Source organism: Lutjanus erythropterus, chromosome 1 (genome assembly GCF_056507025.1).
Source record: "Lutjanus erythropterus isolate fLutEry1 chromosome 1, fLutEry1.hap2, whole genome shotgun sequence".
NCBI lineage: Eukaryota > Metazoa > Chordata > Actinopteri > Lutjaniformes > Lutjanidae > Lutjanus > Lutjanus erythropterus.
The window spans coordinates 10,853,252-10,875,192 of record NC_139317.1 but is presented as its reverse complement, the minus strand read 5'-3'; the positions used below and the strand labels follow the sequence as shown (position 1 = coordinate 10,875,192).

The window sequence follows — 21,941 nt, the reverse complement described above, 5'->3', positions numbered from 1 at the left end:
GTCCTCCCAGGTCCAAATGTGGTTTGCTGCTTCATCCATCCATGTTGAAACCATAAATCCTCCAACTGATATAGTAAGCTTGCTCATAAATATATCAAAGGCCACAATTAAGTTGTAAATAAAGAGCAGTTTGTCCTTCCTGTGTGCTTTCTCAATATAGTTAAGTACAATGCTGGATGACAGTTGGTACAGTTGCCCACATTCTGCCTCTGTACCCTTATGGAAATTACATCAGTGGATATTTTCAGTGATTTTCTAAATATGAAAGCTGTTGCCTTTTATGGATGAATAGAAATTTCTTGCAGCTAGAACACAATGAAGTTTACACCGTGTTTGTGTTTCAGTGTTATTTTGTTGCTGTCCATCTGTGTCAGTATTATGTTTATTTCCTTTTAAATCACAAGAACATGTTGAATTTTAAGCTACGGCAGGAAAGCCCTCGGTATCAAACTTCAGTATGTTTTGAGTGATGACTGAATTGTTTGTAATGTGAAGAATGAAAAACTGTCAAGTCCAAAAATTATGTTTTGAATGTCTTATTAGATTGTTCAACTATTCTGATAATTGATTTATATTTCAACTCATTTATGAAGCAAAAATGCAAAACATTTCTTATTTCCACCCTCTCACTCTGCTTTCTTTGTCTCATGTTATTGTAAAATAATTTGGACTGTTGGTGGTACTAAGCAGGTAATTTGCAGATGTCAGCTTTTGTGTGATGAAATTGTGATTGTGTGAAATTTTCAGTACCTCCTGAAATTTTGACTCAATGATTTACTGATTACTGATTAGTCAAGAAAATAACCTGCAGACTAACTGTTAATGATAATAATTGTTGTTTGTAGCTCCACTGCAGTGCTGCAATGAGTAATAGATCATCAAAAGAAAAAATCAAATTGGACTCTGAAGGTGTCATTTGGCGTTGTTGGACTATGCAATGGCCTTCTTTCACTATTTTATGTCAGTTTATACACCAAATGAAACAATTAGCTGGATCATCAGAAAAGTAATCAAACTGGATTGTAATTCTGACAAAACAAGCATTTTGCAGGTGTCTGATTTATGCCATAATTACATTTTTTAAGCAATTTCTAGTTCACCATCATTTATTACTAATGAATTTTAAAATACTTACCAGAGTACAGTCATTTCAAACAGGTCTATGGGACAGAAAAATACCCATAAAAGGTGTCAGTATGCCAGTTGTTCTGATCATTTTGCAGCCTAACAGTGTTGGCTAGACAGATAAAGATTTTCTGTCTTATTTTGGCTCACAACCTTTACGTTTAAGAAAAATATGTTGTTCAACATTACAGCTTCTGTAAATACACATACACAAATCCACTCAATTTCTTCACCGAAGTAACTGTGTATTCAAAATAACAAACTTTGCTGCTAGAAAATGTCATAAAAATGTAACAAAGGGAAACAAAATGAGAGATGGAAGATTTTTTTAAATTTTGCTTTTCGAGGCTCAAGTCTAAATGTTGAGAATAAAGTTGAACTTTCAGTCAACATTCTGACTTTTTTTTTTTTGTCAAAATGCAAAATAAATAAAAATCCTCCTCTTGACTTATTTTGCCTAGCTCTAATGCTTAAAGTTTAAGTTGATTCTCTACATTTCAACTTTATTATATAAATGCAAAATAAATATAAAATCTTCCTTGTCTCATTTCCCCCCTCATGCGGGGCCTTCGTACACTTTGTAAAAATAAGACAGCTGGGACCTCAAACAAAAACCACAAACCAAGTTTAACATTTTGTCAACAAAAATGTGACAACAGCAGAATTTATTTCATCAACAGACAATGAGTTTGATACTTGCCTCTTGTGAGAACATAACCTACATTCCACCACTCAGCATTGCCCTTTGTCCCATAAACACTTGCAGCACACAGTGCATCAAAAATGTTTCGAAACTAAAAGTGTTGTGGTTGCAAACATCTGTTTCAAACTGAGAAACAACGAATGTGACCACTGGAACAGACGTGACATAAAATAGGAGCCAATATTAAGATGCACATTCTTATTGTCAATTCTAGTTCATTTAAAATGACCCTGAGCAATAATCTGTGTAAACATTTCTACATTCGCTCCGAACTAATACGATGGAGAAAAGAAAAGTCTGTGCCTCCTCTTCCACATGACATATTCTCTCCATCCTCAAGAAATATGTACAAGGGAGTAAATTCCTTTTACAGGCATGCTGGTGTTCTTGTTTACATATTGTATTTTGCTGTGCATATACAAGGAATAAACATGACACCAAGTGCTCAATCAGTCACTGAAGATTCATTGCTTCATCTTTTTAAACGTTTCTATATGGAGTATGATAGAGACTGTAATAGAAATATACTTCATATATAGTTATATACTGTATTCAAGGAGTGCATTCAGATGCTCCAGCAGTAGATATGTAGAGGCTGACAGCTGTTCTGCATATAGTGACGGGCAATTGACGTGCTAAGGAAAAGACAGAGAGCAGCAGAGGTCACTCTGAGCTAGACTCTGGATCAGTCTGCACCACTCAGCCCTCTTCTGGGTGATGTAGGCCGGGGTGATGATCTGCATGGGGAGGCGTGGGGAGCCCTCCACCCGGGCCTTCTCACATAAGGCCTCTGCGATACAGATAACATACATGCCACAGTCATAGCTGTTCTGCTGCGAGGGGCAGGGCTCCTCCACAAACGGCGCTTTTCTCCCCGCGCCCAAAAAAGGCTCCAGCTTGCTGGCGATGCGCCGCGCGTGCAGTGAATTGCTGCCGTTTTGAGAGTCATAGTGGGCAAAGTGGTTGGACTTGTGGTGGTAGACCAACAGGCTCCAGTGGGATCCCCCTGCGGTTTGGTTGGAGTTGTCGTTAACGGCGAGGAAGACCCAGTGACGAGAGGCGAGATCCAGCGGCTCCAGAAACAGAGCTAACTCATCGGGGCAAGAGGCACACTTGATGAACTGGGTGACCTCTGGGCTGATGAAGATGATGGTGTCACCCAGGACTCTGAAGCGCTCGGCAGCAAAGTACTCGAAGGCAAAACCGATGACTTGGTCATTGAGCCAGTAAGGTCCTTCCAGTAAGGACACATCAGAGCGCCGCAACAGGCTGTCCTGGTAGCTCAGCACTACAGGATCCATCCTCCAACACAGTCAGAGAGGCTCAGTCTGAAACATACACAGGAAGATTTTATTTAACTGATTATTGATTAGTCAATCATCAAAAAATGAATCAACAACAATTTAAATAATTAATTCAAGGCTGCAACTGATTATTCTCATTATCAATTAATCTATTGATTATTTTCTCAATTAATTGATTAGTTTTTTGGGCCAAACAAAAAAACTTTCTCAAAATTATTAATCAATCAATGACTTATCTTTTTTACCCATTTATCAAGCAGAAGTACAACACATTTCTTACTCCATCCTTTTTAATTGTGAAACTGGGTGCTTTCTTTGTCTTATGTGATTGTAAAATATATCTCTTTGGGTTTCACATTGTCGGCAGCACAAAACAAGCAACTTGTAGATTGTATGGAAACTGATTGAGGAGTGAATTTTTTGACACTTTTTATAGATCGATTCAGAATCAGTTCTAGGTTCAAAACGAAATCTTATTTCAATACTAATATATAGTTTCAAGCTCTTACGTTGTGCTTGTTGAGCAAGGCTCTGGGTGAAGGTACATTAAGTTTTAACAAGATAGTGCACTTTGGTCTTGCAAAGCTAATCATTAAATTATTAAATCCAAAATGCACTTCTTACATCTCTCATTAGTTACACTACAAAATAGGCCAAACTCTTAATGTTAGACCTTCTCCATGCTACTTTGTGTTTTCTTTGTTCTATACAAGTATTTGAAATGATTCATGTAAAAATTAAGGTTTTCTTTTTTTGAAAGCTGAAGGAGGCTTGTACAGCTCACCTGATATCCACTTCCCTGAGGTGGGGACAGATAAAAAGTATCATGGATAGTCATAGATTATCAATAGATCATCAGAAAAGTAATCAAACTGGACTGTATATCAGACAAAACGAGCAATTTGAAGGTGCCATTTGGGTGTCAACTGAACAATGCCATGGGCTTACTTTTGAACAATATATGCCAGTTTATACATAACAGTTAGTTAGAAACATAATAACTTATCATTCAATAAAATAATTTTCATTTGGAATAATAGAATATTTTGCACTGATATGGGACTGTTTTCAGCAGAAGAAAGTTTGTACGATTAGTTGCTGTTTTCAAAGTGACACAGAACCTTAACATGATGATGAAAACCCAATGAATTATCTTCATGGTATGATTCTCTAAACAACTGCTGCACAGAGATGAAGATGTATTAAAGCTAAACAGCCTTACAGAAACCGTGTGCTAACACAGAAGGTCCCAATTTTATTTCCATCTTGACTTGGTTCGTTTGTGTGGAACATTACTTTGGAGTAACTTGTGGTATTAAAAGACAGTGTTAATTTTCAAATATTTGCAATGGCGTTTGATCGGCCATCGCCGAAAAACTACAGGGTGTCGGTGTCCCTGTAATGCCGCTGCTGGGTGTCACATTAACTTACTGCAATGCGTTTAGGCTAGTTCATCATTTTTGCCAGCAGGCAGCTCGCTGCTCAAACGGTCTTTAGCTTTAGCATGAGCTAGCTAACCGCCACTTACACCATCACACGAAGCTAAACAACTCAGCTCAACAGTAATTTAAGCCTGTAGAACAAAAACCGTGTTCTATCAAATCAAAATACATGCGTTTGGATAAATGTCCATACCTGTAAAAGACACATTCAAATAAAAAGTACCACGAAAACTGCAGTCTTGTCCCTCATTGCAATGACTAACGTAAACCGGGGCAAGAAGACGTTACACATTTTGCGACAAAGGTATGCGCATGCGCAATATATTTACTGTAAGGCTTTAAAGATTGAAAAGTTCAGTACTGTACGTTTTACAGTTACATAAGAAGAACTACAACCACTTACGTGAAAATCGACATAACGGCCGTCACGACAATATTATATAAACGCAAAGTAGACGCTTAGATTTGGTTTAACCATCTAAACACATATGTGTACATCGCTGCCGTTAGTCAGTGTTTAGATGGTAACTCTAGATGGAATCTCTCGCGAGATTTGTACCTGTTGTTTCTTCATTGGGCACAGTGGACAAACTAATTAGTTTAATGAAGTGAAAATGCTGTGGTTGACCTGTATTTGTCTTTGTGGTCAAGAACACTTGGTTATGTTTAGGGGGGGGAAAAAAATCCTTTGTTTTAGTCTCTCGCGAGAGCTTTCGCAGATCTGGGGTTCCCCTACGACTCCGTACAGTGATGTATTAAGGAAACTGGATAGAGCGACAAAGATGGCGTCCCATTCACTCCTACGGAACTGGCTCACTACGCCGAAAAAAGCCTCAGCGTGATTTGAGTTTGGGGGCCATGAAGCATGCGCATTACAGTCTTTCTCCAGTCGAGCCTTTAGAAAACTCAGAAAAAATCATAGTTTAAAGCTGCTCCCTTTCCAACGGGGAAAATGCTTTCTGGACACGATGGACCAAAGAAACTTTTTTTTATTTCTTTGTAATTAACACGGAAATTGCAATGCCCCTTTCGGCCACTACACCAAAACTCTTCTCACAGTCCAGCTCCGGCGCTGGGGGTTTGGCTCCGTCCTCCCTCTGGATTTTCTCCCCGCCCAGGAGCAGCGTGAACGCGCACGGCTGCGCGTCCGAGAGTGGCCGCACTGATTAGCAAGGCAAAGTAGAGTTTTCAGCGACCGTCACCGAGCTGCGAAGGACTGCCTTTTTAAAAAAAATTACATTCAAACAGCGAACACGCACGGATAAAAAAAAAAAATGCGCAAATACTCTGCGCGGACTTGAATTTCGAGGAGTTGTTCGGGGGCGAGCGGTGGCAGAGAGGAGGAAACAAATTAAATCAGTGGGAATGCAGGGAATTAAATAGAGACTTAAGCATTTTGTCTGGCTACAAGTGTGTGTGGCTCTGCACCCCATCCCGAGAAGAGACGAAAAACTTGAGTCCCACTTATAATTTACTTCACCGTCTGGAGGTAAGAGTGATGTTTGGTAGTTAACTTGGAGTCTGGGTTTGTGTGGTGGTGGTGGTGGTGGGCTGCCCCACAGTGGGAAGAGGGGCTCTGGGGCTGGAAGCAGCCAATGAATCATGAAACTTGTTCTTTTAATCTCTCCGCTCATTTGCAAGATGGTTTTCAGTTGCCACGCTGCTTTTAAGGTGTGTATGGCCCCAGTCGGTGCTTTTGTTGAATGAATAGTAACAATCAGAGGTGTGTTTGTTGTGTGTGTGTGGTGTGAGAGCTTGTAAAAAGTTTGAGTTGCTGCTCAGTGACATGTCATTTCACAGTGCAGCTGCAGGCTGCCTGCTCTACATGTATTATTCCTATGAAATGTGACACTGATGAACAACAGCTCAAATAAAATTATGCATTTTAGTTGAATTAACTTCATTATATTCATTTATTTGTCAATAATAGCTCATTTAGTAGCTCCATTATGATGTAAATGTGTCAGAGTAACTTAATTTTCATGTGTGATCCCCGGGGAGGTTGATATTATACATTATGCAAGTTTACACACCAACCGATTACAAAGAAAAACAAATTACTGATTAATTATTCAAGAAAATAACCATCATTTGCAGCAGTCGAGTATTTAAGTGGCATCTATATGATGAAAATGTGTCAGATTTACTTAATTTTCATTTGTAGTCCCATTAAAAGAAACAAACAAAGCAACAAAACAACAGCAGTGCACATACATATAGGATGATGCAGCATAAAAGAAAGGAAACCAAGCAAAAACATTAAAGAGCAGACACATATGACAGCAATAATTCATATACCAGCACACTCAAATCTGTTATTTTGTCTGTTAATTTGCATGCTTGTGTGAGTGTTTGGCTGCAGCAGGGTGGGGTAAATGTTTACATGTATTATTTAGTGGAGGTCAGACAGCGCAGCTTATAATGCAGTGCAGGCAATAAAGAGTGCAAAGCAGCTGTAATCGTACAGGGAGGTCTAATGGGGTGAAGAAGCTGCTGAATCATGGACTCAGCCTGTCAGTGGACAGAGAGTCGACTTCAGACACATCACGGCTGCAAACTCACTGTGCAAGGTGCCTTTAATGTACCGTGAGATGGTTTATATTTTGTCCCTTGGAGGCTTTGTCCTGCATTGTGTCTGTGCTGCTCTGTGGTGAGATTATAGCAGCAGCACCTTGCTGTCCTTGCTGATCTTCTGTCTGTTCTTTTTGGGACGTTTTATGCTTTTGTTATTACAGAGTTGTCAGTAGAATGATGACAGGGAAGTGAAGGGAGAAAGAGCTGGCGAACAAAGGTCCCCAGCTGGTATGACAATTATATAATGCTCCTACTAGATTTAGAACAGGATTTCTGTGATTATAAGGGATAAATGTCCTCATATCAGGGTGCTTTTCTTCTCATTTAGTTAAAAATATTTGTAATTAGAGCTGCAACATGTAATCAAATCATTGTTTTTAGTCATATTAAGAAAAACATCAAAATTCTCTGATTCCAGCGTCTTAAATGTGAATATTTTCTGATTTCTTTTATCATTTATGACAGTAAACTGAATATCTTTAAATTATGGATACATGAGGACGTCATCTTGGGCTTTTTGCAACACTTTTCATCATTTTCTGACATTTTATAGACCAAAACAGTTAACTGAGAAAATATTTGACAGATTAATCAACAATTGTTAGTTGCAACTCTACAATTATATAATACCCCTTTTCGATGTAAGTCCACTCAATCTAGTTATATTTATAAAGCCTCAAATCATAGCAGAAGTTCCACTAGGGCACTTTTAGGGCACATCTAGCCCATACTCTTTGTAATATTATTTACAGAGACCCAGTAATTTTCACCAAGAGCAAGCACTGAGGCGACAGTGGCGAGGAACTTTTAACAGGCAGTAACCTCAAGCAGATCCAGACTCAGACTTTAGAGCAGGATTTTTTTGAGTATTGGTGTTAAACATCCTCATATCATGCTTTTTTTTAATCTGCAAGTAGTTTAAGAAAATGACTTGAATTCAAGGAGCTGTGAGGTTCCCCGGAGAGTTCGTCCTGCCTTCTGATCACGCACAGGTGATGAAAGTAAAGTGGGCCTGTCCTGCAGGAATGTGAGGTCTGAGAAGACACAGCTGCTGTAGCATGAGAGGCGGCCCGGGCCAAGACTCAAGCAACTGGTCCCTGTCGACATCTGACACCCCGCAGGCCCTCGCTGTCTGCTATTTCTAAAAGACGGGCCTTAGTTTGTATCACATCGGGGCTACATCTGTGTTCAGGGATATCGCCGACACCACCTGAAAGACTGAAGCTGTGGTCTGAAAGGTTGGAGGCTCAGTTTAGGACGTGTGCAGGAGCTGATTTGCAAGGCTGTGATAGATTTTGCAATTAAATGAACATTTTGCAGCGCTGGAATAACATCATCTGCCTTCCTAATAGAGCTTTTCACCTTCTAAGACTAGTTGGTAAAGTTGCACATATCATGAAAACACAAACATGTGCATGTGAAGTTACATCAGTTCATCTTCGCAGCTACATAATGTGTGATTGTGTCAGCGTTCTCAGGGAAACAATGAATGACTTCGGGTGTTGTCACCTTGTATATCATGTCCTGGGGTGTGGCCTCACGTTTGACCAGTCCTGTTCTTTGTGTCTAACTTGAGTTCATACAAATTCACATCTGTCTCATTGACGGTGGCCATTAACTCCTTGTTAATCAGTCACCAATAAAGATGGTGGCCGTAATGCAAACATGAATGAGATTTTGTAAGATTGCCTGGTTAAAAATACCTTTCATTGGTTGCAGTTGCAAGGAGGGTGAGACTTTAGTTATGCTGCAGCACATTTTAGATGCAGACCAGCTGAGACATCGTGAAGACAGAGAGGACAACCTCTACCCTGCAGAGTTTAAACCCTCTTGTCATAAAATATACATCAGCAGTGAAATAACTGTCTATATATAACCTCATATTCTTTTGACAGTTAAACATGTTGTAACTTGGCTGAGATAAAGACAGTTATCACTACCAGGGTGTGGGGTTAAACATTTATGTTTTTTTAACTTATCCCTGTACAGATTGTTTTATTTATTGGCTGTAATCAAATAAGAAGAGTGATGCTACTAACCAGTGTTTTGAAATATGATACACCGTGGTAATCAGTTTTTCGATTACCTAACTTGCCTCAGCGTTCATGTTTCCAAGAAGCACCAAAGAAGGGCCTATCGGCAGTAGAGCCTCACATCTTTTTGAGGATCCCACGAGACACAGAATTTTTGTGGGATTCCTGTGGGATGGGAGTCAGTTTCACTATTCATCACAGTTGTGGGACAGGAGAGGAAATACAGTCAAAAGGAGCAGGTGGGAGTGGGACTCATGGTAACAATAGACCTCATTTTTACTTACAAAAACATGTATACTGTTGTGTGTGGACTGTGGATTGACAGGAATGGGATGTAATGGGAATCCTCTTCATTTTTTCAGGAGTGTGACGGGACAGGAGTGAAAATCCACTCCCTAACCTCACATTCGGCAGCCCTCTTAGCTTCCATGCAAACGAGGTGTTTGCCTGCTCTCTTTACTCCAGAGACGTTCTCAGAAACTTGACGTTCCTTTGAAAAACGGCCCCGTTTTATCCGCCTTGCTCTCTAAGTTCAGACACACTGTGCAATATATATCTGGAGTTTTGCCCACGTCCTCTAATACCAAAACTCCTATTTCCAGCATAACTGAAATGCTGGCTTGTGCTAACTTACTGCCATTTTCTCGTAAGTGCCTGTTTGCTACTGCACATGTGCAACTCTCAATGGAAATGAAAAGGAAGAGAGATGAACACATGTGGGATACGCTGGTATTAATAATCAGGTTTTCACAGCATTTTTTGGACATGTATACAGTGCAGTCGGAATATGTTTCTCAGTTGGGGTTTGCGACACGCGGCCTCTCGCCTGTTTATGGTCAGCTCTGCTAACCAACTAGCCCACAGTCTGCAAGGCTGGGGTAGAGCACAAACAGTGCAACGCCGACCTTTTCAAGAAGTTGTTTGAATGAGTGAAAGAGGGAGGCTGTGTTCGCGCAAACAAGTCCACCATCAGTGGAAAAACGTTTTAAAAAGTATTATTTTGAATCAAAGAAGCAAAAAGCAGCTCCAGCCGCTCCACTTCTCCATAATCAGAGTACGCACGGCTGCATGCAAACATGAATATTAGTGGAATATTCATCATCATTAACTATATAAAGTGCTTAGTGGGAATATAACCTTTCTCAGAATGCAGGTTAAAAATTAATATTATATTTTGTGCATGTAAATGTCGTCACTGTGACTCTAATACTAAGGGACTGTAACTGTGGTGTTCATCTTTTGTTTCATTTTCTGTTAAATTGCAGCCTTTGGGGGGAGAAGGTGACAACAGTTACCAGGGCCTGTTTCCCAGAAATAATTTCATCGTTCTTTTAAAGCATAAATACAGTGTTTAAGACTCTTTAGTCTTCACACATGCTGTTTTGCTCTCTTGATAATTGCTGTAACAATCCTCTGTGCTCTGACAGCTTCTTTGCACATCCACAGCAGCTCCTGTGAGCTCCTGTTGTTCCTACACTCGCCAACATAAATCTAAAAATGTGAATGACCCCATCATCGCCCCTCAAGGTGTTACCTGCTGAAGTGGGTTGCAGCTTGTGTTTTTTTGGGGGGGAGAGAACAGCGAGTCACGTGCCACAGGCTCACATGATCAGAGCGTCCTGAAAAGTGTTGTGGCCTCATGATGGGATTGTATGGTGTAAGTGATTGGCATGCACATGAAGTCATTAAAGAGGAACCTGCTTGTGTTGCAGCGAACAAAGCTCCCCTTTCTTTAGTAGGCCATTATATGAGCGAGGCTTTGGCCTCAAAGGCTCAGCTTCCCCGCGTTTTGCATTTCCCCTCATTAACTCACTGCTGCTAACAGTAGCCTGAGTGAGATGGAGAGAAGAAAGTGCATTGTGTTCTGTGCAATTTTGTTTATGTGAAATGAGCTTAACTTGTTCTTTTTAATTAATCCCTTAAAATGGGAAACAGAGTCAACAAACAGTGCTGATCTGAATGGAAGGTCAGTTTGTATCACCTTAAATTAAATTCTTCCCTTCAAAGTTTTGTTTTGAACGGAGAAGGAAGTGTTCAGCATCTCTTTTTGATGAGATACCCCCCTGGTTATTTATGTCGCATTCGCGTACTCCTCAAATTCCCAAGTTAGGAAGCCATTCTTCTGACTTTGTTGTGTTCATGAGCTTTTAAGTCATAATGTGGACAAAACATGGACACTGCATCATTACATCCCCTAAAACCACTTAAGTATAGTTTAATGTGACTTTTTATCCTAATAAATAGAAAGTATAGGCTGAACTTTTCTAACTAAGCTGGGTCACTCAATGACATGCACATCCATAAACCCAGTGGGATGGATGCTGGATCATAAAAAACATACCTAAACAGAGAAGGAAAGATCAGCACACCAAAAAGCTCCTGTTTATAGTATTTGCATGTGGTATCAAACTCCAGGCTCTTCTTAGACCACTTCAGCTGCACTTTACATGGACAGCAACTAATGATTACAACCTCATACCATGTTACCAATAACACGTGAGCAAAAAAAAAAATATCAGGATTCAATGTTAATGGGTTTTTTGCTTGTCTGGTCGTACAAGTGGGTCAGAAATCTACTTGCCAGTGGTCGAGTTTTACTTGCCCCTGTAAGAATTGGTATAATTTATTAGCAATTCTAAAATACCAACAAAGATTAACATTAATTGTCATTTTTAAGGGGTGTAGCATCTGTAAAATGTCATAAAAATAGTGAAATCTGTCCACGGTGATGTCTTTAAATGTCTCATTTGGTCCAAAACCCAAAGAGGCTGAAAACAGCATTTTCTGCCATTTTTGCATGAAAAATTACTTTAACCATGGATTATTCATCAAAATAGTTTAATAATTCAATTCTTTTTTTTGCCACTTGCCTAGCTGGAAAGGTGAGTTGACAGATTTACTTGCCCAACATGGCATTCGTTTGCCCTGGAGAAGCGGGCAAGCCTTATTGCCGAGCCCTGGACATGCGATGCGTGTTGGAAGTTTCCAACCAAACGTTTACTTTCATCCTTACAGTTTCTGCCTCTACGATATCAACAGATAACTTAGGACTGTTCATGTATACTTACCTAGTTGGAAACTATTTTTTGCGATTATTCCAATGCCTCATGAATGCAGCATTAGTTGAAAAAGCTTGAAAAATAACAGAGAAGTTGAATGTCATGGAAAGAAAGCAATATGCTGAGCGTTAAGACCCCTGAGTTTCTCTTTCCTACTGTATATTTTTTTATAAATTGACCCTGAATAACTATGTGATGAAGTTTGATGTGGATATAGATGCTTCCTTACATCCTAATTTGTCTTTTGGTTTAAGGAAGAGGATGGTTAGTGGCTTGGATGTGGAAGCTGTTAATTAGTGGAGGAGGAATGTTTAAGATTTTTGACTTGCTGTGGCAGAACCACAGTGTAAAACTTCTCATAAAAGTCCTATTTCCAAAATGATAGTTTAGTTCAGGTATCTTGATAATCGATTGGTCATTTTGAGTAATCTTTCTAAATGAAAAAATGTCCTAATTCTCTGATTTATATAATATTGTCTAGTTTCTTTAGTTGTCTATTATAGTAAACTGAATATCTTTGGTTGTGGGCAAAGTGAGACATTTGAGGACGTCATCTTGGACGGATCTAAAGACTTTACGGACCAAACAACTAATCGATTAATTAAGAAAATGATGTGCAGATTAATAGATGACGAGAATAATCATTAGTTGCAGCCCGAGTTAAGTTCCAGAGGTTTTAACAGGAAAAAATATATGCATGATGACACATACATTAACTGAAGCCTTCAGATGCCAGTGGCCACATTACTGCAGGGTTTTTGGCAGCGGAGCACTGACTGGAAACTAAAGTAGTGATTTGCTGAATTTTTGTGTGTGTTGTGACACAGCTGTGACAATAGCTGCTGGCCCCCTGCAGCCTTATGGTACAGACAGGACAGGGCCAGTGGTTAATCCTGAGGTATGTGCTGTTGTGTAATGGTACACAATACTGTCTATGTGCAGAGCAGTGCTGCACCGAAAACACTTTAACTATCAGTGAAAGGTGTGGTGATCTTCTTAAAGCTTTCATATGGCTGCACTGGCCCAAGTGTGTGTCATAGCATCAGAGAATATTATGTAATACTGTATATAAATATTCATTTGGGTTTTTAAGCAGCCAGTGCACCCACTCAGTGCTAAATATACTCTTAAAACCTTAAGGAAATTATGTGATCTATTGATTTTTAGTTCTGAGATACAGGCTAGTCAAGAGAACAGGAAGAAGGGAGTTTTTTTTTTTTTTTTCAAATGAGCTTTAACAAAAAGTCTTTAACACCCTGTCTTCAGCTTTCATCAGGTTATTATTTGATTATCAGGCTATTAAATTAATATCTGTGATTGCAAGTGAAGACGACAGTGTGAGAGTCTTTTTGTCCTGTATTGTCAACCAATTGTTTCCAACCACCTGTCAATCTACACGTGTGCAAAAGTTTTGCTCTATTACTGGTGTTCACGCTGTTTCTGTATCACTTTTACACAAAGTGCAAACATTATTATCAACTGTAGTATTACTTCCAGGGCTAAAGAGCACTGATCAGTTTAAAATACTTCATTTTTGGAGGAATTTACTGGTTGAATGTGGTTTGAACTTAACTTTTTAATAGTATATTTTGTGATATGCTTTTTACATTAAGTATTACAAATGTGTCCTCATTTTTGAGATTGAGATAAAGCAAACAAATAAACAAAAGAGGCATTTATAACTATATCTTTGTCCCACCCCCCTTCCCTTCTCAGGACTTTACGTTGTGTCACTCAGATGGGGGTCATTAATATTAGACAACTATTCAGTTTGTTCAAAAGTGCAAAGCATATTCTCTCTATGTGAGAGAGCTTTCTTACTGCTTTCTTCCACAACATTAAAATAAATGTCTTTACTACGATAAGTGCACAAGATGGCAACTGTTGTTGACATTTATCAAGCAGGGAAACTGATCAGAGACTCCAACCATCACCGTATTTAGTGAATTTCAAGAGAATATAATCTTTATTTGAAAGTCCAGCAAATAAATGTGACCCTCGAATAACTTTGTTTAGAATTTTACTTTCTCTGAAGTTAGGAGTGTTGATTTAAAAGTGAGTAGAGGTCAGCAGCTAAAGGAAAGGAAGTGCCTGGAAAAAGATTCCTCACCAACACGAGGAGTGCAGTGAGAATTGCTTTAAAAAAATGGCAAATAGTTTTTTATGGCATTTAAGGTTTTATTTAAAGTTCTCAAAAGAGGGAACATTGCACGTGTCATCTAAAACGTGCATGTAACGGACCAGATATTCTCCTCCATCCAGGAAGAGAGAAAGTTCGCTGAGGCTGTTATCAGTGAGGAATTCTGTCAGTTTACAGTAGTCTGTGCTCTGTCAGAATGAGGCAAGAGGGAGGAAGAGAAGCGGAGATAGTTGTGGCTAACTGACAACAAACAGGCTGTGATAAGGTGCATTTCACATACAGAGACATGCAGCTCTCTATGGCTGGAATGCTTCTGCTGCCTAATCTATACGGTAGTTATCAGCGCAGTAAATGAGCAGATAATATAGGCTCAGGCTAAATTCAGATAACTCTAGAGTCTCTACCATTAACTGTGGAGTTTGTGTCAGAAGTGTAGCCTCTTAAAGTGTGTTGGAATTAGTCTGATTAAAGAAAATGATGGAAAATAAAATTCAGATAGCATTGCAATGAGGTGCTGGATGTAGACTCATGCATTTCTTTTTATTTTGACCTAAAGAAGGCCAAAACATCATCAAAATAAAAATTAAATTAAAGCATTTAAACATGCATGATGCTCTTGCAGGTGCTCTTTGGCTGTCACAGTAACTTTGGAACAATTATTCACGAGTGACTTTTATATTAAATCAGTTATCTAATGGACAGTGGTCGTCCCATCCATTAAAATCATATGCCTCCAAGCTTATCAATTCCTTTTATTGATGCTGGCATGTTTTTCTGACTGTTGCTCATTGCAAAACAATGATGTCAAACTCATTAGTCATGGCAGAGACGAAGACACATTTCAAACCATGGCTTCATTTCACGAAGAAAGATGGCAGCAGTGCTGTTGTAAAATATCTGTAAAATGATCGTCAGGAGAGAAATATGCTGAAACATTTTTCTCCACAACATGAGCTTAAAATCTGGGAATAATAACATTAGTGCTACGCAGGCAGGAGTATCAGATTTTTCCTTTGACCAAGAAAATCCAAATGAAAACAAACGCTGTTCAAATATTCTTTCATTTCATCCATTTTAGATAATGACAGACAGACTTTTTGCTGCAGCTACCTCTCAGGTTACAGCCAACTGATCAAGAATCAATAAAGGGAATCAAGAAAGAATCAGCCTGATAAGCAGAATTGATAATGGTATTTATATCAATAAAACCTGATCAATTCCCAACCGTACTGATAATTAGTTTTTAGTCCTATTATGTCAAGTTTTTATGCTTTGAAATTACTTCTGCTGTCGGGGTTTGTGGGCACATTTTTTGGCAGTTCGTTTTCAGAATACCTTGAAATTTTGTAACCAGATGTGGGTTAAATTTAGTGGAAAGTTTACCTTTGCGCCAAAGAAAAAGTGAGGCATTTTTGACAATCTGGAGACAAGGAATTTGTCAGGCTCTGCAGAGGAATGCAGTCTTGCAATAAGACACACTTTTGTAATAAGAGTCAGTCAACAAGAGAAACACGGTCTATTAGGAGGAATAGGGGCATATTGTTTCTTGTATGTTTCGAGTGTAATTTGACCATGTAGTAGCCAGGGAAACCACCAATAAAAAACACTGTTATGTGCTGATTTAAGTGAAGCTGCAACTATTTCTGGATTAATCGATTAGTTGTTTGAGTCAACTTTCAAACAAAAATGTCAAACATTTGCAGGTTCCAGCTTCTTCAGTGCTTAGGATTTGCAGCTTTTCTTCATCAATTCAATGATTTTTTTTTACTATAAACGATTAATCGTTAATTGTGAAAATAATCAACAGATTAAACAATTTGTCGATAATGAAAATAATTGTCTGTTGCAGCTCTAGATCAAAGTATTTCTGTGCTAGAAGTGGTAGAAGCTGTGGTAGAAGTTCTTTTAGGGTGCAAAAATATAGCTAAGACTTCTCTCTAGGTCTCAACAAACAAAGCCTTAAAGTAATCATTGTTTGATCATTAAAACAACATAAAGATTGATAAATTCACCCTCCTCGCTGAACTCTGCTCAGTCCTCTTGTTTCACAGCGTTCAGTTTAACGTCCATGTCCTTTTACTTTGGCTCCCACCTGCATTAATCCTGATTACCCACTGATGCATTTCAGAGCGGCCATTCACTGCAGTGACTTAGTAGTCTGGTTGAACGATTATGGTCAGACACCCTGGAGACGTTTAGAGGCTCCCTATTGTCTTCGCAAAGTCCGAGTCCTCCACTCAGCCTGCAAGAGCCACTTAACAGTGAAGCTGTCGCAGCCTAGCAAATATTTTTGCTCTACATGTCACGCTGGCTGTGCTGCATCGCAGAGCAGGTGAGCTATGAGAGGAGACTCCAAATGCCAACTGTAATGAGTTTTTCATGAGCCCTAGTTTTGTGGACGGAGAGTCCGAGCTGGTGTGAGCTTAATCAGGGTTCAGATGGAGGGTCGGACTGTTCTGACCTTCTCAGCTGAGAGAATGAAGTATTGTTCTGAGAGACTGTGCTAAGTTGTTTTGTTCTTGATGTTAATTCGCTGTGGATGCACGGTCTCTTTTGGTGAAATAAGTGTATGTAAAATTCATGTTGTCAGTTCATTTAAAGAGTGAGGTTCTTTAGAGTGCTGAGAGAATTCTATGAACCTAGTCAAACAGTTTATTGATCAGTTGACTGTAAATTAGTTAACAATATCTGTGGCATATAGTTTTTTTGGGAATTATTTTTGTGGCTTTTTTTAGCCTTTATTTGACAGGACAGCTTGTAGGAAATGTCAGCTGCTGAGGACTCTGTACTCGCTGTACATGGACCGCGTGCTCTACAACCTGAGCTACCAGGACATCTAGCTTCTCAAATGTGGAAATTTGTTGCTTTTCTTCATTTTATGCTAGTGTCAGTTGACAACCCAGCCTCTTCAATCTTCAATCTGTGTGTGTGTGTGTGTGTGTGTGTGTGTGTGTGTGACATGTAGTGAATGGTCTGCAGGAGGGAGTTGAACTACTGCAGAATATGAAGAGATATCAGTGTTTTTTCCTCATTTGATCAGAAGCCAAAAACACAAAAACATATTGCATTTGACTTTGTCTGCACAAACACATGAAACCTGACTGGATAAAACAAGACCGCACATGTTGTCTGGGGTCGTCAGAGGGCATGCTGGGAAATGAAGGAAGTCTCAAGGTGAATAGAGAAATACGTGAGACATATTTAAGAGAATTGGATTTCACAAAAGTCTAGTGTTTCCCTGCAGAATGATTCCTTCAACACATGAAGATCACATATTAATGATGCAAAGTGAGAGGGGATCTGAGGCTGGAATTTTCCTGTAACCTAGAAAGTCTTGTTTATTTCTAATTTGACCACAGTTTACCAAATGTCGCTCCCCATCATCTGTCCACAAGCTTTGGGTGTGCACTAAACCATGAGGTCATAATAACATTTACGTGCAGCCTCTCCAGAGATCCTCGCCAGCATCTTCCACCATCTCATTGAAGCCTGCAACCAAAGTTGCGTTATCATCCCGCTGCTGCAGCTCTCTCTGTCTCTGTCTGTCGACTGCGGCTCTGACTGCACCACCAGGCTCAGATTTCAAACAGCCTGCGGTCTGCTGAAGGCAGAAAGACAGCAGTCGTCCCCCCGTCCTCAGAAGAGACGGCGAGAGCCACTGTAACGCTGCCCTGTAATTACAGGTCATGTTTTTTCCTAATACGCTAAACAGATGTGCTTAAAATTATGCTGAACATTCAGACCCTGAGTTAGACATGATGACATGTCATTACTATCAGCTGGTGAAGGAGTTCACTGTTACTGCTAAATGATTTGCATTTAAGATTCTCAAATTACTAAAGTGTTGCTTTTATTCTCAGTGACAAAAAAGTTGCAACATCTACGGGTTAAATGGACAAAAACAAAACAAATTCAACTTATACCGAACAAACACTTATTTTGAAAATGATGTGCACCATATATAAAAGTTCCTTGATTTAAATTGAATAGTTTTAGTATATAAAACTGTAAAAAAAAAAAAAAAAAAAAAAAAAGTAGCCAGCAGTGATAGTGCTGCTCATAGTGGAGCAGAAGCAGTCAGTTGTCAGTTTGGCTTTAAATGTACAGTACAGGTTACAGGCTGTCAGTTAATGAACACAGCAGATGCTCAAGACCAAGAAAAGTTTTGTCTGTTGTTTTCCAGCTGATGGAAAAGCAACGAGTTTAGCCCTGAAGTAAGCTGAGCAGGAGAGACTAACGTCAAGCTAATCCTAATGTACTGCACCTTAACAATATTGGCTCTGCACTCATAACATTTTCAGAGGCTCTGTAATCCACCCTCGAACTACAGCATCTTTTTTTGAAGACGTGGTAAAATAAATCCATAATGATAAGCCAACTTCTGTAGTTATTTATCCATCTTTTTGTCATGAAATCAGTTGTTGTTGTTGTGAGCATGAGATGCCTTGGGTTGAGTCTATAGACCAATTGGAGGTTGTGTTCCTGACATATGTGGCGGTGCTGATTCTTAAGTGTATTAACAGATCAATGCATTGATCTGTACATGAGATCGACCCTTCAAAACAAAACTTGTAGTGATAATGTTGATAAGTTCACCCTGATTTACATTAAAAGGAGGCCTTTGAAATCAACTGCTGTGCCCGACAGAATCAGTCTGCTGACTGCTGTATAATACAGTGATGTCTGATGGTCCGGTTATGTGTGGTGGTGGGTTTGTTTAACTTGCTGTGAAGTGAGTATGACAACATATAGGCCTAATACATACTGACTTCCAAACATATCCACAAGAGCAGTTTTGCAGTGCCAAAATGTGATATATTGGATTATAACATTTCCTTTGATCACTGGTGCCCACTCGTGTGTTCCATGATTCATAGTGATGTCTTTGAAATAGCTCTTGATGTAGGTGTCGGATGGCCTCAAGGAAAGAAATATTCCCTCTGTATCGTTATGCAACGCCTCACAAAAGGAACCTTTGGCAGCTAATTTGATCAAATTCACTGCAGCTAATTGGCCATGTGGATGACGAATCCGTGAACGAACCCCGAGGTTAAGAACCCGTCTTATGTTTGAATGTCTTTTGTCTGCATGCTTGGCCTCCTCACAGGTATCCCACATAGGAAACAGTGTTGATCTCTTGGTGCACATTACAGGACGTGTGTGTTTGTCTCTGTGAGGTTGGAGGCATGTTGGCACTGAGCTGCATGAGCAGCTACAGTCATTACTGCTCATCTCCACTCAGCTATGAAAGACGAGATGAGTCCTTTTGGCACTTGGAGCCTCTTTTACCCCGAGTGTGTGTTTGCATACAAGCTCCTGATCCTTGCTACCTGTTCCATCATGCGTATGTATACTGTGCCCGTTTAGGTCTTATGTTGTTGTACACTCAGCCTTCCTTCTGGTTGGTATGTTGTCTTTTACTTGTTGAATGTTTCTGGAGGAAACGTGCCGGTGTCCTGGCTGCTCCTCAGCACTGTCTTCCCCCAGGCCAGGGGCCGCTGAATGGGTCCGTTTGGCCCAAAAGACTCCCTTTCTGAGGGGGAAATGGAGTGTGCATAATCTGGGTCAATGATACCTCCTAGTCCCTCACCATCTTCCTCCTCTTCTCCTCCCTCCTCTTCTTTCATCTCCCCTCTCTGCTGCTCGAAAACACCTTACAAACTGTTGCCTTCGGTATGTTTTGACCACATAAACTTTTTACTGCAGCTCGATACGGGAGATTTGAGTCTGATATTGTCTCCCTTAAATTAGCTTCATCAACTAACTGCTGCTGGTGGACAGACTGTAGAAAGGTGACAGTTTCTTATCTTTGACTGGCTGGCACCGCTATATTGGCAATAATTGTTTTTAATTGTATTTTAATCAGCTTCAGGTATGAACATGCACAATAAACACATTGCAAAAGTTTGTCTGAAATGCAGAAAATAAGAAAAATCATTTTATGAACAGTCACCAATGGGTCTGAAGTTTGTATGCAGAGGGCATCAATATGCCCGTCGTAAACTTAAAAATCTTTATAAACAGATAGGGTTGGGCAATGTTTACCAATATGTTGATGTCCACAGTGAGGCATCATGATGGACAATGATATCATTGCTGGGTTGAAAAGGGTCTTTGTCTCTGCACCACATGTCCGTAACTTAATTATCTTTAAAAAGAAAATAATAAACACGAGATGGAGATGTAGTCCACTGAACAGCAGATCCAACTTCTTTTTATTTTCTCTCCCAAATATCAAAAACAGAATTTTGGCAACAACTCCATGGCAGCTCTGAGGGGACGATGATGTTACAATGATAGACGGCTCAGTGGTTGATGACTGTCAGCCATCATGATGGACGCCGCCGTCGCCCATCAGCCCAAAAAACTTATAAAGAGATTTTAAGAGAGAGAGAGAGATTTTTGTGAGGATTTTCAAGCTGTTTTATTGCAGATATTTTCAAGAATTAAATACTAAAGTTGTAGACATTTTGCACACAATTTCACTTTATCACAAGTTATGTTGTCGCTGCAATCCCTGAGCATCGTTATCACATGGCCTTTAACTTTATAAGCTCACAGTTATGAGTCTTTTTTCTGCTTATATTCATGTCAGAGTCGGCATATGCGACCTGATTTTTCACATACATGTGTCATGCAGTTGTTTCAATTGGCATGTAAGTGTGATCCTTTTTTTAGCTGCAGTTATGGGCGCTGATAAAGTTGGCACAGTTCACATTCACTAAGGTTCAAAGTCTTCACGGGTCCAAAAATGTATGTCAGCTCAAGAGGACCTACATAGAACTGAACTAGATCCATTTATTACTGGAAAACTGGTACCTGGACCCATGCAGAACTAAGACACTTTGGACCCAAACCTGGCCGGGAGACACAGACCCAATCAGCACTGATATTAACGTTAATTTGAAAGCTGTGAAAATAAAACCGTGTTGTGTGTTTTATCACAGCTGAGTCTTCTCAGATCCTTTTGAGGATTACCCTTAATGTTAAAATGACCTGTTATCCGTGGTAATAGAACAGGACCCACCCGGGCCAGACTGACCGTGTTAAACATAGATCTGAATCTGTACAGGTCCCGGGTTGTGTTTTGGGTCCTGGGGTTCAGGTGGACCTGTGAGTACCTCCAGTTTTAAAGCCTCTCTGCTGTTTGAATTTTCCTTCTCCTCACACTGAAAGCGTGCTGTAAAAACCACCCATAGTGACTTAATTAAGTTTTTTTTGTTATATTTCATAAAATAGAAGCCAACATGTACATTTCTGGATATGATTTCACAGAAAACCATTAAACCTAAACTCTTTATTATGCCTTTAAAACAACAGCTGTTGATGATGTGCCTTCCATTCGCTGGCCTCTTTTATGGCGGGGCGGTGTACTTTTCCTACTCCACCGGCCAAATGCAGACCGTGCAGCGTCATATTGATATTTCCAGAGCTAGACTGGAGTCTGAAAGGAAAAACATTTTTCCACTCTCTAAAACAATAAAATGTAAATGTGAGGTCAGTCCAAGAACACGGGCCTTGTTTTAGACTCAACATTTTGCACCAGTGCTCAGTAGTCGTA

The 21,941-nt window shown here is 39.7% G+C and overlaps 2 protein-coding genes across 13 annotated transcripts in view; one reads left to right on the top strand and one right to left on the bottom strand.

The window, feature by feature from the left end:
• Nucleotides 1-1,751: 1,751 nt before the first annotated feature.
• senp8 (SUMO peptidase family member, NEDD8 specific) lies at nt 1,752-4,893 on the bottom strand. Its single transcript, XM_084723706.1, has 2 exons — nt 4,768-4,893; nt 1,752-3,156 (listed from the first exon to the last, which is right to left on the bottom strand). The coding sequence occupies exon 2, from the start codon at nt 3,127-3,129 to the stop codon at nt 2,464-2,466; it is 666 nt and encodes a 221-aa protein (XP_084579832.1). The 5' UTR covers nt 3,130-3,156; nt 4,768-4,893; the 3' UTR covers nt 1,752-2,463.
• Nucleotides 4,894-5,658: 765 nt separating this feature from the next.
• myo9aa (myosin IXAa) overlaps nt 5,659-21,941 on the top strand; it is a 160,490-nt gene continuing 144,207 nt past the window's right edge. For 6 of the 12 annotated variants that reach the window (XM_084740127.1, XM_084739993.1, XM_084740376.1 and 3 more), the window contains exon 1: nt 5,659-6,063. The gene's annotated coding sequence lies outside the window, so the exon portion shown is untranslated. The remainder of the gene's footprint in view (nt 6,064-21,941) is intronic. The other 6 variants (XM_084740214.1, XM_084740296.1, XM_084740042.1 and 3 more) reach the window with 2 other exon arrangements.

Excerpts from the sequence above, each read along its gene's own strand:
- senp8 (XM_084723706.1), bottom strand. The coding sequence starts at position 3,129 with ATGGATCCTGTAGTGCTGAGCTACCAGGACAGCCTGTTGCGGCGCTCT.